A 17,019-nucleotide genomic window follows, 5' to 3' on the forward strand; every position below is an offset into this window, starting at 1 on the left:
TTTGATGGGAGGGTTCAGAATCACAGCTAATGTCACCACCTCTCTGATGATTTTGACACAGAACCTGGCACCCAGCAGGGGCTACATGAGTGTGAACTCCTCTGGCATCTCCGGGCCTTTCCTCAATACGTCCAAGGCCCACCTCCTGGGCTCTCCTGCCCTGTTCCCTGTGGGGATGCTCCGGCAGTAGCCAGGGCCTAGTGAGGAAGAGGGGGCCCAGCTTCCTCTCTCCCCTGAACCTCTTGGCCTGAGTGGAAGCTCTTTCCCCCCAGGAAGTGATGCATGCCCTGAGACAGACATGGCACACCACCTGCTTCGTCTGCGCAGCTTGCAAAAAGCCCTTTGGGAACAGCCTCTTCCACATGGAAGATGGGGAGCCCTACTGCGAGAAAGGTAGGACCGCTATGCTGTAGGGAGGCCCCACAGTCTGGGAGAAAGGAGCAGGTACAGGAAGCTGCTGCCCGTGTCCATTCACATGGATCCATCAGGAGGCTGCCAATGGCAGAATCATGCTTTCCTGGGGTGGGGGCCGGGGCTATAGCCTTTTTTTTTTTTTTTTTTTTTTTTTTTACACATGTGACCTCAGTTCCCTTCCCTGCACCACATATGCGGATCACAGGTTGGCGTCTTGTAACCACTTGGGAAACCTTTCAGATGATTTTGATCTGGAATCTGAAAAGGCTTTGGCTTTGGACTTTCTCTTAGGTTCTGTTCCAGGCTCCACCTCGGGCTGGCTTTGTAACCCTGAGTGAGTTATTAAACTTCTCTGAGCCTCACTTCCCTCATCTGTAAAAAAGGGCGTATAAACACCTGCCTCATGAGTTGTGAGGATTAACCAGAGAAAGTGTGTAAAGCACCAAACATGTGAAAGTCCCTTTCCCTGCTCCTCTGATATTCCTTCAGAGTCCTGTAACCACCCCCAGCTGAATTCAGTTTCTCTCTTCCCCAAAATGCTGTTTTACCTTAAAACTTGGAGTAAATTATAAATTTTAAAGACAAAGCACTCTATTAGAGAATCAGGTGTCCTGGCTAATTAGCCACTTCCTCACTCATTTATTCATAGACTGCCTCTTTTTTTTTTTTTTAAGATTTGTTTATTTATTTTAGAGTGAGAGAGAGAGAGAGAGCGAGCATCCATGAGTGGGGAGAGGGGCAGAGGAAGAGGGGGAGAGAGGGAGAGAAGCAGACTCCCTGGCGGAGCCAGCCAAAATCAAGAGTCAGGGGTGCCTGGGTGGCTCAGATGGTTAAGCATCTGCCTTTGGCTCAGGTCATGGTCCGAGGGTCCTGGGATCGAGCCTCACGTCGGGCTCCCTGCTCAGTGGGGAGGCTGTTTCTCCCTCTCCCACTCCCCCTGCTTGTGCTCTCTCACTTTCTGTCAAATAAAAAAATAAAATCTTTTAAAAAAAAATCAAGTCAGACGCTCAACTGACTGAGCCACCCAGGCACTCCCACAGACTGCCTTTTTCAGAAAAGGATTTGAGGGAGGGTCCAACAAGGTTACCATAGACATGAAGGTTAAGACAACAGAACTAGAAAATCAGTACCAAATAGAAGAGGGAAAAGCAAGCAGGCTGATTATGAAGAATAACAGAGCAACAGTGACTGGGCAGCAAATTTGTGGGCAAAAAGAGAAACACAGTAAGTTAGTTTACTTTAAAATCAGGAAGGAGAAAACATTCCAGTTCCTCCAGGGGAAAAGCAAAGCAAACAAAAACTATTCTCCCCTGACAACAAATTATAAAAGAAAAATTTCTTGGGTTCTTATATACAGGTGAGACGTCTTCCCAGCTCTTATTAATTGAATGACTTAGTTACTCAGTCACTCCGTGCCTCAGTTTCTATATCTTTAAAAGGAAGAAGATAAGAATCTCTTTTCCTTTCTTGTGAGTGTATGGTGATAATTGTTAGATAATTAGAAGATAATTGATAGATGTGTGTTCATGCCAATACAAATTGCTATTGTTGGGGCACCTGGGTGGCTCAGTAAATTAAGCATCCGACTCTTGGTTTCAGCTCAGGTCATGATCTCAGGGTCATGAGATGGAGCCCCGTGTCGGGCTCCACACTCAGTGCAGAGTCTGCTTGAGATTCTCTCTCTCCTTCTCCCTCTGCCCCTCCCCCTGCTCTCTAAATAAATAAATAAATAAATAAATAAAATCTTAAAACACATACAACAAAAACAAATTGCTATTATTAATTGACTAAAAGCATTACAATTTCTATAATTTGTGTCTGAGGCTTGAAAAGTCCTCAGTACCTCCCCCAAATCTGATGGACATTTAGGTTGCTTCCGCTTCTTGGCTATTGTGAATACTGCTGCTATGAACATGTCTAAAAGACCCTGTTTGCAGTTCTTTGGGGGTATATGCCCAGAGGTAGGGTTGCTGGGTCATATGGTATTTCTATTTTTTTTTTTTAAAGATTTTATTTATTTATTTGAGAGAGAGAATGAGATAGAGAGAGCATGAGGGGGGAGGGTCAGAGGGAGAAGCAGACTCCCTGCTGACAGCAGGGAGCCCGATGCGGGACTCGATCCCGGGACTCCAGGATCATGACCTGAGCCGAAGGCAGTCACTTAACCAACTGAGCCACCCAGGCGCCCCGGTATTTCTATTTTTGAGGTTTCCACTATTCCCATGATGGCACTGCACCATTTTACAATCCCACCAGCAGGGCACAGGGTTCCAGTTTCACTACATCTTTGCCTACACTTGCTATTTTGCTGGGTTTTTGATAGCAGGGTGAAGTGGTATCTCATTGTCGTACCTTGTCATCATTCTTATCAACAACTTGGAAGAAGACACAGAAGGGAGAATGTCAGAATGCTAGGCTCTAGACTCCAAAAGATTTCATCAGCTGCAATCACAAGCTGACACTTTTACATATGATATCTTGCGCATAAGTAAGAGAGCTAGGAGGGCCTGCCCCTGAGCAGTGCCCAGACCTGAAGGGGCATCATGATCACCTGGGAAACTTTAAAGATATAGAAGATCAATTCCCAGATGTACAGATGCAGAATTTTATCACCCTACCCCCACCCATATGATTCTATATTCAATTAAGTTTGAGAATCGAGGTATGATCCAAAGACCAGCAATATCAGAATCACAGAAATGCAGATCTTTGGGCCCCACCCCAGATCTGCTGAATCCGAAACTCTGAGCGGTAGGGCCCAGCAATGTTTAGCGACCCCTTGAGATGATTCTAACGTTTGAGAACCACTGTTCTCAGAAAGCACCAAGCCCTTTTGCAACAGAGAGCACCTGTGATTTGATGGATGGAAATCCTTTTACAATAGCAATAAAATCCATTAAATACAGGGTACGAATTCAACTTGGGGCATAAGAGAGTTAGTCAAAGAAAATTATAAAGACCTAATAGGAGAAGTAAAGTAAGAAATAAATACATGAGGAACTAGATTATATTCATGGTGGGAAAAGCCCAAGCACAAACTTAATTCCAATTATAGTCTCTCTCTCTCTCTCTTTTTTTTTTTTTGGATAAATGATGAAATATGTGAACTTTTAAAAAAAATGTGTTAGGGTCAAGACCGGTGCTACCAAATTTTAAAACAAAGTGGCAGTTCTCCAGATCATACAGAATTAAGTATAAAACAGAAAAACCAATCAGCAGGCCAGACGATGTTCCATTGTAAAAGCTTAATTTAAGGCTGCGCAGCAAGAGAAGGAATTACTATTTAGTGTGGTTTTCCAAACGATTTCTTTGTTTGTCCATTCATCCTTCATCCATCAAATGTGTGCCAGTTCCTGTGAAAGACACGGAGCATTAGGAGTGGGTCTCTGCCTTCAGAAACCTCAAGCAGACACATCATCCTGTGATACACCAGCACATAAATGGATATTCAAGAGATGATTGCATGAATGAATGAATGGAGGGAGGGAGGGAGGGAGGGAGAAGGCAGGGAAGCCCAAGAGAAGCCCTTGGGAAGCCCATCTCATTTCTCTCGGTTGGGGTGGAAGATGAGGACTTTCCAGGAGGAAGGCCTGGGCCCACAGCATTGCAGAGATCCTGGTACACAAAGTGGGGAGAGTTTTCCAAGCCCAGGACCTGGTTCATACACAGGCATGAGGCAGACGAGACAGTCCAGGGCATCTGGAGACTGGGAGTAATGAGAGAAGAGTCAGAAATGGGGTACAGGGCTTGCCCTCCCGTGGAGATGGGGTAGCCTATGGCCCTGCTTCTCACCCACACTAGTTCCTACAGAGCACGGAGTGAACTGTAAACCCACTCTAACTTTTTAAAGGAAGCAGAATGATGTTTTTAGTTCTGGTAACAAATGAAGTATTCCATCAGAGACAGGCCTCATGGGCCGTGACGTATAGAACAGCATTTGCATGACAAATCATAATTAAACACAAAAGGGGAAACCGTACGTTGGAAAATAGATGCAAGAGATATAACTTATCAAAGCTCAATGTCAAATAGATAACCAGAGACCACGTGAAGTCATGGAAAGAGGATGAACTTTGGAGTCCATTGAGGCAGGCTCCTTACTGCCGGTGCGATAGAACCTCGGCAGCCAGTTTCCTCATCTTTAAAATGGGAATAATATTTCTTCCTACAGCTGCTGTGAAGATTACCCAGGAAACTTAGAAAATCACTAGTATTGGACTGGTGCCAAGTAGGCACTGGAATCACATTTCCTTCCCTCCTTCCATCCTTTATAAAGACATTCACAATAAGAGCCAAGATTTTTGAGTATCTGTGCCAAGTACATTCATGTACATTATCTTATTGAATCTGTACAACAACCCCACGACTTAGGTACTGTAGTTACTCCCATTCTACAGATAAGAAACCAGAGATGCTGAGAAGTTAGGTGACTTGCCCCAAGTAGGAACAATTCCCGAACAGAGCTAGGACTTGAGCTCAGTGCTGGGTTCTTCAGAACCCAAGTCCATAGCCCCCCATGGCACGCTGCTTCTTAGGATGTGGTCTAAGGTGGAGAACAGGCACACTGTCCACAAGGAGACCTGAGCAGAAACATGGAAGGTGTGAGGAGAAGCCAACTGTGGCAGAGCTGTGGAGAGACAAGCACACTTCCAGGGGAATGAAGGCTTTGTAAGAGGCATCAAACTTCTCTGAAAGAATCTGGAAGAGTTCTACCCTGAGTACGTAGAACTCCTTGTCGCTGGGGCCCAGGGAAGACAGCTCCTGAGTTGGAGTTGGGACCCAGTCCACTCAGCTGTGTGTCTCAGCTGTATGACTCTGGCGAGCCTTGGCTTCCTCATCCACAAAATAAAATAAAACAGAAAAATAATTATAGTTCAATCTCTGAGGGATTTTTTTGAAGATTAAGTTCATTCATTGATTTATTGATTCACCCCATCCGTTATTCATTCCACACATATGTGTTGGGTATTGACTTGTGTGCCAGGCACTGTGTCGAGGGTGGAAAGAAAACAGTACATACTAATCCACAGATCATGACATTGAGATTCTAGTAAAGAATACCATCTATGCGAGAATGCTTGGTGAACCGTAAAGCATTATACAAACAATACATGGTATTATTATCTTTTCGGTGAGGCAGGGAGGGGGACGAGTCTTAACATAGTAGCTCAAATATTGTTTCTAGTAGTGAAACTTTGTTATCAACACAAATGCCCAATGACAGAAGAATTGCCAAGCAAAGAACATGCTATAGAACTCCTAAAAATGTTAAGGGCTCTCCTTCTTCCAAACTAAACATAGCTATTGGGAAATGTGATTTTTTTTTTTTCTTTTTTGCGATTGGTCTGTTTGGGCTCTAAACGGTGACAGAGGCAGAAGAGAAAATCACCCTGTAGAAAGAAAGTTAATGACAGATCTGGAAAATGTTTGTAAATTAAACCAGCACAGAGTGGTAACTAAGCCTGAATCCATACACCATCAGTGCAAATTATTGAAAAGAAAAAAACACAATCATGTAACTGAGCATTTTGTCTGCAAGATGAGAAGTAACCAGTTAGGTCCTACACACTGCCCCAGCTCAGTGATTTGCGGTGTGGTGTCATTGTTGTGGCATTGTGTCAGTGTGTCCAGGATGCTTCTCCCAGCCTGCCTGGATGCCTGGTCCTCACTCTGCCTTTCATTTCAGACTACGTCAATCTGTTCAGCACCAAGTGTCATGGCTGCGATTTCCCCGTGGAGGCTGGGGACAAGTTTATTGAAGCCCTGGGACACACCTGGCATGACACCTGCTTCATCTGCGCAGTATGTTTTTAGCACGGCCGGGGGCTCTGACTTTCTGAGAAGGGGCAAGAGGGACCTAGTGGGCCAGGTGATCAACCCTCTATATCCCTTTCAACACTGGCCCGCTGATATGCTGATCATTTTTATTTATTTATTTTTTAAGATTTTATTTATTTATTTGAGAGAGAGAATGAGAGAGAGAGCACATGAGAGGGGGGAGGGTCAGAGGGAGAAGCAGACTCCCCACCGAGCAGGGAGCCCGATGCGGGACTCGATCCCGGGACTCCAGGATCATGACCTGAGCCGAAGGCAGTCGCCCAACCAACTGAGCCACCCAGGTGCCCTATGCTGATCATTTTTAAAAGCTGGCAAGTACCATGATGCTGGATATGTCACAGTCAAGCAAAGTTTATTACTAATAATTACTTCTAAACCAAAGTGGCTTTGTTACTTTCCATTTCATTAAGGAAATGTCAAACCAGCAGCTTGTCTCACCAGGAATGCTCTCAATAGTTGGGAGCAGTGAATGATGCTTGGGTCAGAATAAAGAAGGATGGCTTCCTATGATGATAAGTTGCTTTAGATATGATGAAGTGATTCGAGCGTTTTCCCCCAAATTTTCACAATGAAACACTAGATTGGAGCTTGTTGACTCATTCTATGAAAAACTGAGATAAGCCTTCTTTTGAGAGAACCTTTAGGAATCGGGGCTGAGTATCATTTTATTTTCCTAAATGGTCTTGCTCCTGATATGTAGTTGCCGGGAGATAAGCCGTAGATGACCTGTTAACCATGTGCCATCTATTTCTCCTGAACAGCCAAGTCATTTTTCCCATGAGGTTGGCATTTTCCTTACGAGGACTTTGGGTTGGGGGAGGGGGGTGTGGACACAGCAATGAGCTCACTGACATTAGGACTCTGCCTTACATTAAGGAAATATTCATCCCTGAGAAAGGCCTGTGATGTGAGTCTGCAGTTGACTGAACTTTATTTGGGAAAATTAATGTGCTGCTACTATGTTTGTTTTGTTTTGGTTTTATCAGAGCTGCTCAAGGTAAAGTGTGGCCATGTATCAAATATCCATGCAGTTTAAACTTGAACTATTTTTATAGGCTTATGATATAGGACAACCCTCATCATAAAGTTTACTGCAATGCACCTCAGTGTCTACACCACATGTACACTCCCACCATGCATGAGGTGCACTGTGTTGACTCTGCTGTAACAATGTACCCAAATCCGATGTCTTCAACAACTGAAATGGACTCTCTCATAGTTCTGGAGGCTAGAAGTCCAAATTCAAGATGTCGGCAGGGCCGTGCGCTCTCCCCTAGCTTTTGGTGGTTTCCAGCAGTCTCTGTGTTTCTTGAATCACAGCTGCAGAACTTCAGTCTCGGCTCCATGTCCCATGGCATCCTTCCCTCTGTGTGTCTGTGTCTTTGCATGGCCTTCTCTGCTGTGTGTGTCTGTCTCTATATGCTTCTCCTTTTCTTATAAGGACACTGGTCCTACTGGATTAATGGCCCATCTTACTCCAGCATGACCTCATCTTAACTTACATCTTAATTATATCTGCAGAGATCCTGCTTCCAAATAAGGTCACTGGTGTGTCCCAGCGCAGAATAGATTGAAGGTACTGGGAGTAAGGACTTCAGCATATGAATTTGGGGGAAGAAACAACACAATTCAATCTAAACACTCTGATTTTCCAGCTTTTGGAATAGATTTTCTAATTGTCTTTTAGGGTCCTTTAAATACATCAGGTCCTCCCCTCTGAAAACGGACAACAATGTGAATATACTGGCTTTCTGGTTATCCCCTAAAGAGCAATGGCTCAGCAAGGCACATAGGGCCCTCTGACCCTGACATTCAAGTCATGGCTTGTCTGATCCTAAGACACTGCATGCAAGTCTGGTTGCCCAACTTCTAGAAGGATCCAAGAGACTTGGAGAAGGTCCAGGGCAGACTGTGACACAGAAGGCCTGTTCTCTCGGGGCAGGCTGACGAGAAGTCTGTGTCACATGGAGAGGGTACCATGGAAAAGGTGAGCATGGGTCTGTCCCTTGAGCCCACTGAGTTTGGCTGAGAATCACAGTGTCACAAATCCCAGAGAGAGACCAGAAGAAGCAGTAAAGCATAGGGTTGTTCAGGCCAAGATTACAGATAAGTTCTGGCAAGGTGTGAGAGACCCATAGCACTGCAGAAGGATCCATCTAAAGAAGCCAGGCAGATCCTGTCCTTTGGAGAATCAGCGTGGTGAATGAATCATTACATCTTCCTCCTAAGTGGCCCTGTGTGGCACTCACTGCCCTGTTAAGGTATAGCGAACTGAAACATGGTTTTGGTTTTAATTTTTGGAAAGGAATCTTTTGATTGGAAAACTGTGAGGGTTTTTTTTGGGGGGGGGGGCAAGGGGAATCCTTTTCCATCACTTTATATTGCTAAATCATCTTTGATGAGCATGTATTTTCTTATAATTAAAAAATTAATAAGAAAGGAAGGTCAGAACTAGCTCTCCCAGCTGATAAGCTGTTTTCCCACCAGTTAGATCTCAGGAGAGCACATAACTTTAGACTAATTCAATTTACCAAATATTGCTTGAGTTTGGGGAACACAAGAGTATCTCTGAACAAAGCTCCACCTTCAAGGAGTTCGGAATCTTGAAAGAAAACAAAGTTAACATATACAAACAATTAAAGAATAGAACAAGACAGCCTCTCTAAAGTCCTAAGCATATAAAATGAGGGCTGAGATGGGATCCCTGGGTGGCTCGGTTGGTTAAACATCCAGCTCTTGATTTCAGCTCAGGTCATGATTTCAGGGTCATGAGATGGAGCCCCACATTGGGCTCTGTGCTGAGTGTGGAGTCTGCTTAAGATTCTCTCTCCTTCTACCTCTGCCCCAACCCACTCGTGCTCTCTCTCTCAATAAAAAATAATAAGAAATATTTAAAAAAATAAAATGATGGATTAAGCTCCTGTCTGGGGGTTGGGTGAGGGGTTAAGCACATGGGACCACTGTGATGCCACCTTTCTTTCCAACTGTCTTGGAGTGGTCACATGCTCACTGAGCTAAGCTCATCTCAAGAGGGTGATTTCTCTATCCTCATGCCTTTTGTATGTGGGAACTCTACCTGCTGCCCTCCTCCTCCTCCTTTTTCTTTTTTAGTGGGGGCGGGGGACAGGCAGAGGGAGAGGGAGAGAGACATTCTTAAGCAGGCTCCACTCCCAGCATGGGCCTTGATCTCACGACCCTGAGATCATGACCTGAGCTGAAATCAAGAGTTGGATGATTAACTGACTGAGCCACCCAGACACCTCTATCTGCACTTCTTCTGATGTCAGTGTCCTAGATGTGGTCCCTACTTCTGCTCCCTGTTTGGTATGTTCAGTGCCCTCTATGACCCGGGGGCTCATCCCAGCCTATGTGACTTCCCAGCTGACTCTGACACATTGGCATACTGCCCACCCAGGGCCAGCCTACACACTGGTAGTCCAGCAAACTTGGAGGGCTACCTCAATACAAGTTCCACAAGCCCAGAACAATTTCAAGTAAGCACAGCCCCCCTCTGTGGTGGGGTATGGGGAAGATGAGCTAGATCTAGGGTCTTGCAGACCTGGACACCGAGTCCCAGCTCTACAACTTGCTAGGTCTGTGACTTAAGTGGGACGCTTGGCTCTATGAACCACAGTTGTTCCCTTGTGAAATGGGGAAAAGTCATACCTTCCCATAAGTTTTTGTGAGAATTAAATGAGATCATGTATGTAGAGTGGCCTCCTGCTTGACCCACAGTAGCCTCAACATACATTACTTAGCTTTCTTCTTTCTGTGATGTCTCCATCTTCAAACTGCACTCATATTATGTCATCATGGGGATATATAATTTTGCCTCTTTTTCTTTCATATACTGTCTCCCTGCATACGCTTTTCCATATTTGACTGATCTTTTTCCTGGTGGCATTCCATTGGAAAATGTACTGTAAGAATCTTAGTCATCTCCCCATAGAGAGACATTTTAGTGGTTTTCAGTTTTCACTTGAGCACACGTTGTTCCGTGCAATCATTTCTGCAAGATAAACTCCTCCTGAGTGGTACCGGGCAGACACATCTTTACAGCCCCTCTTCAGTGTTGCCACATCCCCTACAGAAGACTGAGCTGATTCACCGAGTGGTGTCCCTAGCAGTGCCCAAGTAGGCCTGATTCCCTTTTGGCGTTGTTAACTGTTGATTGATACCTTTTTTTTTTGCTTTTTGGCTACAGTTTTCTAAGGTTAAAGGTAACAAGCGACTGAGGGTTTTTGTTTCTTGTTTTTTGTTTTTGTTAGATTAATAGATACTTAGGGGTCTCTCACGGAGGTTTTAATTTATTTTTCCTTTACTTATTAGTGAGGATAATCTTTTCTGATGTGTTTGTTAGTTTCCTAATGGTATTTTCTTGGATGTTAATTGCCCCCGTGGATATTGACTCACGATTTTGTACTGGTGTCTTGTAAACTTTGGACAGCATCCATCGATCATCTTCATCTTGTATATTTTTTTGTATTCCATTTCATTAATTTGAGTTTAGTTCTGTGTTCCTCTTTGGAAGTCTTAAACGTTATGTAGTTCGATTGTCTACTCTGCTTACGTCATTAGGAATTTGTAGTGGGGAGAGGTAGGCCCGCCTCACACCTGTCTGTCCTCTGTCCCAGGTCTGCCATGTGAATCTGGAGGGGCAGCCATTCTACTCCAAGAAGGACAAACCCCTGTGCAAGAAGCACGCACACGCCATCAACGTTTAGGGAGCCCAGAGCGTCTGATGCGGACAGGCCGGGAGCTGCTCCTGCCGCTGACAATAAAGGATTCAAGGAGGCTGACGTTTCTTTTTGGGGGAAAGGGGGAACACAGGAAGCTACTGAGCCCTTTTGAAGTATAATTTTAGTCCTTCCTTCTGCACACAGATCGTGTATTTGCATAGTTCAGACTAGAAGCCAAATGAAGATTCCTCAACCAAGCTAGTAATTAATCCAAGGCTGGAGTGGTAATTCAGATGTTCAGGACAGAATTCCAAGAACTCCAGAGTGGAAAACAAAAAAGTCATTTTCTCAAAGCGATACCCTTCCCTGAGGTCACCAGAGCAGGGACAGAGCTCAGAGCGGTCATGGAGAATCTGGAGCGTGCGTTGGAGTTCTCTAGAGCTCCTCTGGCAAACAGAACGAAGTGCTAAACAGTACTCGCTGTGGGGTATTTTTAGAGCCATAGCTGAGGGCTTGTTAGCTGAGACCGATTGGGCTTTCCTCACCAAAAAAGGAAGTGTTATTCCATTACTAGTGTCTCGGAGCTACCTCTGGGCATCAGACTTCAGACTTGAACAGAGTTGAGCGTTCTGAGGGAGTCCAGGCGTCTAGGAGGGGTCTTCTAGGAGCTGTGGGGCAGTTGACAGGGCTTTAGGAAGGGCTCTGGCTCATGCTACAGACATCTCTGGCTCACGTCTAAGACATCCTATGTCCCCAGAAGGTTTAGCTCCTTTTTGAATTGTGATGGGAAAGTGGAATTGGGTTTTTCCAGTTTTGCTTTGCTGTGTGTGAGAGGAGATTTTAAAGCGACTCTGGGTTGCGTCTAGCCTTTGTTTTGCTTATGAAGTTCGTGAGCGTGAATGTCCCGGTCTTGTGCATGTATTTCTCTCCCAGTCCTGTGACTGCTCACTTATGAAGTCTTCCTCAGTGCCCCTTCCCCCAACAGGCATAATGACCTGTGGACAAGAAAAGAGAGACGGTGTCTGAAACAGGATGGCAGAATAGGCCGAGAACATGCCCAAACTCTGCATGGAGAGAGGAGCCTTACCTTCTGCCAGCCTCAGTAAAAATGCCAGTGTTGGCCGCACCTCCCACCTCAGACCTGCACCATCCTTCTCAAGTGTTCCTTTCAGTGCCGCACGCTGAGTACGGGCAGGGATGTCGACCATTGGGAGAAGAGGGACTGATAATGTACTCATTTGCCATTTGGGCCCATAGTTTGAAAATGTATGAGCCAAGTTGATCTAGAACTTATTTAAGTATTTATTGAAATAGACTTGGGTCTTCAAACTTCTTTAAAACATTAGTGATAGTTTGGGCTAAGTAAGCATTTTAAAGCTGTTTGGTGACGAAGAGAGCAGCTTAGTTTCTGAGGCTGGAAATGGTATATTCTCTTTCCCTTCAGGAAGCACTGTTATTCTGCTCATTGAACAAGGCATGGAAGCAGGCAGTCTGAGGGGGTGTTTCTCACTTGAACACAATAGTTAGGCACTCTTCCAACTCACTGCTACTCTCTCCTCACTCCTGTTTTGGATTTTTCTCTTTGCATGTTTTATGAGAATGCATTAGAACATTTTCTTCTGAGAACTGAGGCTTCCAGGGGACTGCCTTTCTACCTGAGTGTGTCCCTTCTCCTTGAGGGAGAAAGCAGCAACAGGATGCGCCCCTAGCAGGAGGCCCGTGCTTTTTTTCCAAGGGTGAAGCCATGTTCCTGAGGGAGCACCAGGAGGGACATAATTGTGCTCCTACCATGGGGCCCTTCTTTACCTGTGGTGCAGTAAGAAAGTGAATCTAAAGTACCAGGCAGTAAAATCTGCTGGGAGTGACTGGAGATTTTTCAGGAGTTGCAAACAAGTACCTTGGAGCATTCTGTTATTTTTTGAAAGTTCAAATATACAGGGATAGGAGGTTGCTGGCTGTACAGAAAAGCTCTAGGCAGGTTTTCTCTTAAAGCAAAAACGAAAACAAAAACACATTTTCAGGGACTGGTCTCGAGGAAAGGAAAAACAGTTCCCAAGAGTTAAGTTTCCAAAAATATCTTTTAAAAGGGTTTACACACACATGGACGCACGCATGCCAGTGCGACCATTAAAAAAGTACATGATCATTAAAAAGAAAATTGAAGCATCTCAGAGAAGGACTTCATCATGGTCATTTATTGAATCGGTTTTTCTACATCTCAGAGAGAACGAGTGTCGATTCTGAGGGACTCTTTATTTACCGAAACCCAAAACAAACAAAAAAAACAATTTTAAAGGTAGCAGGAGAAGAAGGTAGTTTTGAATATGGGGTTCCCTCGGTGTTTGCAAGTTTGGTGTAGCTTTGGGGTTAAGGTTGTATCTATCTCACCATCAGGGATGTCCTAGGACACCAAACAATTTCTAATAGTTCCTAGTGGGGAGCACGCTTCGGATCTCCCGTTCATGTCTCCTCATTTAACACTTACAAACATTAACTTTTTGCAACGGAGTGATTTGTGTCTGCAGTGTATGTGTTAGGAATCTAGCTTTTATAATGTTAGCTTTTCAACCCGGGTACTCTTGCTTTGGGATTTTTTTTTTTTTTTAATTTTAAGATTTCAAAAGTGGAAAGTAGTGCGGTAGAGGTGTGCACAAAAATATTTTGCATGTTTGTTTTGGGGTTTTCTTTGGCCTGTGTGGATTCTACTTTTTAGCACAATAAAACCTAAAAAAGGATGTGCAAATACTGATTTTTCTGTGTAAAGTTTTTTTCACATGACACCAAAAGTAAATTATTTCTATATGGCTGCAAAAAAAAAAAGTTTGAGGCAAAACGAAATGTCCTGCGGAGAAGAAACATATAACTCACTCGCTCTGTTGGCTGTGTGGCCCAACAGCAGTTTAATTGCCTTGTTTAAACAGACAAAGATATGTGAATAATACAAATTTTTGCATACAAAGGGAATTTACCAGGTAAATAATAAAGTGAAGACCAGGCTTTGCCTTTTCTTTATGGAAAGGTTTATTTATTTTGCTACTAGGTGATTATTTCAGATTTATTTATTTTTATTCTGTTCTAAATGGCTTCATTTCTAGAAAATTTTCTTCCATGTCTTTTGTTTTGAAATAAGCTCAGAGAAAAACCCTTTCATGGCATTTTTTCTTCTTTTTTAATAAGGAAGATGTTTCTGAGGACACTATGCTTAACAAACCCAATTCACTCTTTTTTTGTTTTTGTTTTTGTTTTGTTTTTTGAAGATTTTATTTATTTATTTGCCAGAAAGAGAGAGGAATAGCACAAGCAGGGGGAGTGGCAGGCAGAGGGAGAAGCAGGCTCCCCACTGAGCAGGAACCCTGATGCGGGACTCAATCCCAGGACCCTGGGATCATGACCTGAGCCGAAGGCAGACGCCCAACCATCTGAGCCACCCAGGTGCCCCTCAGTTCACTCTTTGTTAAGGTATTCTGTTTCCAGGCATTACTTAAAAAGAAAGAGAACATTTTCATAATTTATTTGATTTTTTTAGCACCTCAATCAGATTTTTGAAAGAGCTGTGCAATTGCAAGAAGGAATAAGATACTATTTTAGCATTCTTAAAGCTATAGCACTTCAGATGGAGAAAAAGAAAAAAAAAAAAGAGTCTCATAGAGTCATAGAACGTAAAGTTGGAAGGAATCTAAGAAATCCCCTGGGCATTTTCCAGATGTGGGAACCAAGAAAGGAGAAATGGCTTCTCAGGACACACGGTCAGCTGGGGAGGCAGCCGGGGGCCATGGACTGAACATGGACTTTGACGTGTTAAGACCAGAACTTAGATCAAGGCTGATCTAATATCACCAGGGTGACATTGGGAGAATGTCTCTCATCCCTCTTGAGAGTGAAGGTAATAACACCTGCCTCACAGGTGTTTGAGAGCTAAATGCAATAGCTTTTGTTAGAAATTACAACACAAACGTTAGCGACCATTATCACCAATGGGGTAGGGTCAGAGCCCAAGGCCCTCACTCTTCCTTCATTTTCTTAACTCCTTCAATGTGTCCATTCAGAAAAAAAAATGCTTTGGGAAAACCTGTAGCAAGTATAAATATTACACAAGGAGCCTGGAAATATGAAACACCTGGATCAAAATTTGGTATAATTACCTTGTACCAGAATTTCTGCCCTTTTCACAGAAGAAAAGTTGTTTATTCATTTGCTCATTCATTCATTCTTTCAACAGATATTTTATTGAGCACCTGCTACATGCCAGGCACTGCTCTGGACACTGGGAACATAATAGTAAAGGAAACAGACACAAACTGTTATTGCCATGGAACTTAGATTCTAGTGGTTTGGAATCAGCAAAACAAGATACTAACTAACTTGTGTTGGATTGGTTCTGAGGAGAAATATTTGACTATTTAAAGCTGCTCCACAGGCTAACCACTGGCATTCAGCTGGATTTAGGCTCATTAATGATAAGGACATGGCGTGAAGAATAGGTTCTGGATCAAATCCTAGGAAATGGTTGTATATGCTCTTCACCCTGGAGAGTCACAGCACACATGTGAGCTGCATGAGTGCTCGGTCCCTTAATAAAGAAACTTGCTTCATTTATTTAAGCACAGAATATGGAACTCCAATTTTGAAAACACTGCCTAAAATTTGGGTTTAGGCTTTCCTGATTCTAGCTTTCCCAGGACAATGCTGACAATGTTAAGAATTTTTCTCAATGTTCCATGCACACACGTAAATCATTTCAACAACTTGGGCAATGTATGCTGTTGTTTTTTAAAAACAGATTTAATTTTCAGGGCAGCTTTAGGTTCACAGCAGAACTGAGCAGAAGGTACACAGATTGCCCAGATACTCCTTGTTCTAACTCACATACAGCCTCCCCCATTATCAACAACCCCCCGACCAGAGCGGGACATTCGTTACAATCGCTGAACCCATATACTGAGGTGTCATTATCACTCAGAGCCCACAGGTTACATTAGGGTTCACTCTTGGTGGGTTTGACACATTCACATTCTTTGGGGTTGAACATGTATTATGACATTCCAACATCATACAGAGTTGCAGTAAGAACCCTCCGTGCTGCACCTAGTCATCCCTCCCTCCCCTTTAGCCCCTGACAACCACTGATCTTTTTACTGTCTCCATAGTTTTGCCTTTTCCAGAACGTCATAGAGTTGGAATCACACAGTATGTAGCCTTTGTAGGTTGTTGGCTTCTTTCACTTAGTAATACGCATTTAAGTTTCCTCTAGGTCTTTTTATGACTGGACACATCATTTCTTTATAGTGCTGAATAATATTCCAGCAATATGTCTTTTCATTCCACAAACATTCAGTGAGTGGCTAGGCTTTGGTGTAGGGATGGAGGACGACAATCCAGACAAGGTTCCTTCTTTCACAGAGCTTACACTCTCAGGGACAAGACAAGCAATAAGCAAGTATACATAATCAATATAATTTGAGACAGTGAGTGCCATGGGAAAATAAAACAGAGCACATTGTGTTGGGGGCCAGAGTAAGATACTTGTGGCTGGGTAGTCAGGGAAGACCTTGCTGAGGAGGTAACATTTGGGCTGAGGTCTGAATGATGGGAAGAAACCAACCATACCAAAGTTTGAGATAGAGTGTCCCAGATGGAGGAAAAAATACATGTGGAGTCTTTAAGGGAAGGATTTGGCACAGTGAAGGCCCAGGCTTGAAAGTACAAGTAAGGAGAGGGCAGTAGAAGAGGTGAGGAGCACAGAGGACCTTGTAGGCCTCAGTAAGACACGTCAGGTAATGTCTTCAAATGCCTGCCAGTTGAAAGGAGATAAATATTTGACTCCAAGAATTTCCACTTTTTTTTTTTAAGATTTTATTTATTTATTTGAGAGAGAGCAAGAGGGCACACAAGCAGGGGGAAGGGGTAGAGGGAGAAGCAGACTCCCTGCTGAGCAAGGAGCCTGATGTGGGACTTGATCCCAGGACCCTGGGATCATGACCTGAGCCGAAGGCAGACGCCTGACTGACTGAACCACCCAGGCACCCAAGAAATTCCAGTTTTGATAGAAGAATACATTTTACTTTTCCTGGGGTGCCCAGGTGGCTCA

General features: G+C 43.8%; 2 protein-coding genes across 5 annotated transcripts in view; one reads left to right on the top strand and one right to left on the bottom strand.

Moving 5' to 3' along the window:
• The window catches only part of LDB3 (LIM domain binding 3), a 66,302-nt gene extending 52,622 nt beyond the window's left edge, over positions 1 to 13,680 (top strand). For 2 of the 3 annotated variants that reach the window (XM_035023249.1, XM_035023258.1), the window contains 3 exons: positions 273 to 393; positions 6,101 to 6,216; positions 10,887 to 13,680. In XM_035023249.1, the coding sequence (XP_034879140.1) occupies positions 273 to 393; positions 6,101 to 6,216; positions 10,887 to 10,976 (327 nt within the window). In that variant the 3' untranslated portion in view covers positions 10,977 to 13,680. Of the gene's footprint in view, positions 1 to 272; positions 394 to 6,100; positions 6,217 to 7,773; positions 8,193 to 10,886 lie in introns of those variants that run through there. The other variant, XM_035023253.1, reaches the window with a different exon arrangement.
• LOC118022629 overlaps positions 3,641 to 17,019 on the bottom strand; it is a 28,681-nt gene continuing 15,302 nt past the window's right edge. The window contains exon 4 of one of the 2 annotated variants that reach the window (XM_035023311.1): positions 3,641 to 3,767. In XM_035023311.1, the coding sequence (XP_034879202.1) occupies positions 3,743 to 3,767 (25 nt within the window). In that variant the 3' untranslated portion in view covers positions 3,641 to 3,742. Of the gene's footprint in view, positions 3,768 to 11,451; positions 11,927 to 17,019 lie in introns of those variants that run through there. The other variant, XM_035023301.1, reaches the window with a different exon arrangement.

The sequence above is a fragment of the Mirounga leonina genome, unplaced genomic scaffold (genome assembly GCF_011800145.1).
Source record: "Mirounga leonina isolate KUSES-001 unplaced genomic scaffold, KU_Mleo_1.0 Mir_114, whole genome shotgun sequence".
Classification (NCBI taxonomy): domain Eukaryota; kingdom Metazoa; phylum Chordata; class Mammalia; order Carnivora; family Phocidae; genus Mirounga; species Mirounga leonina.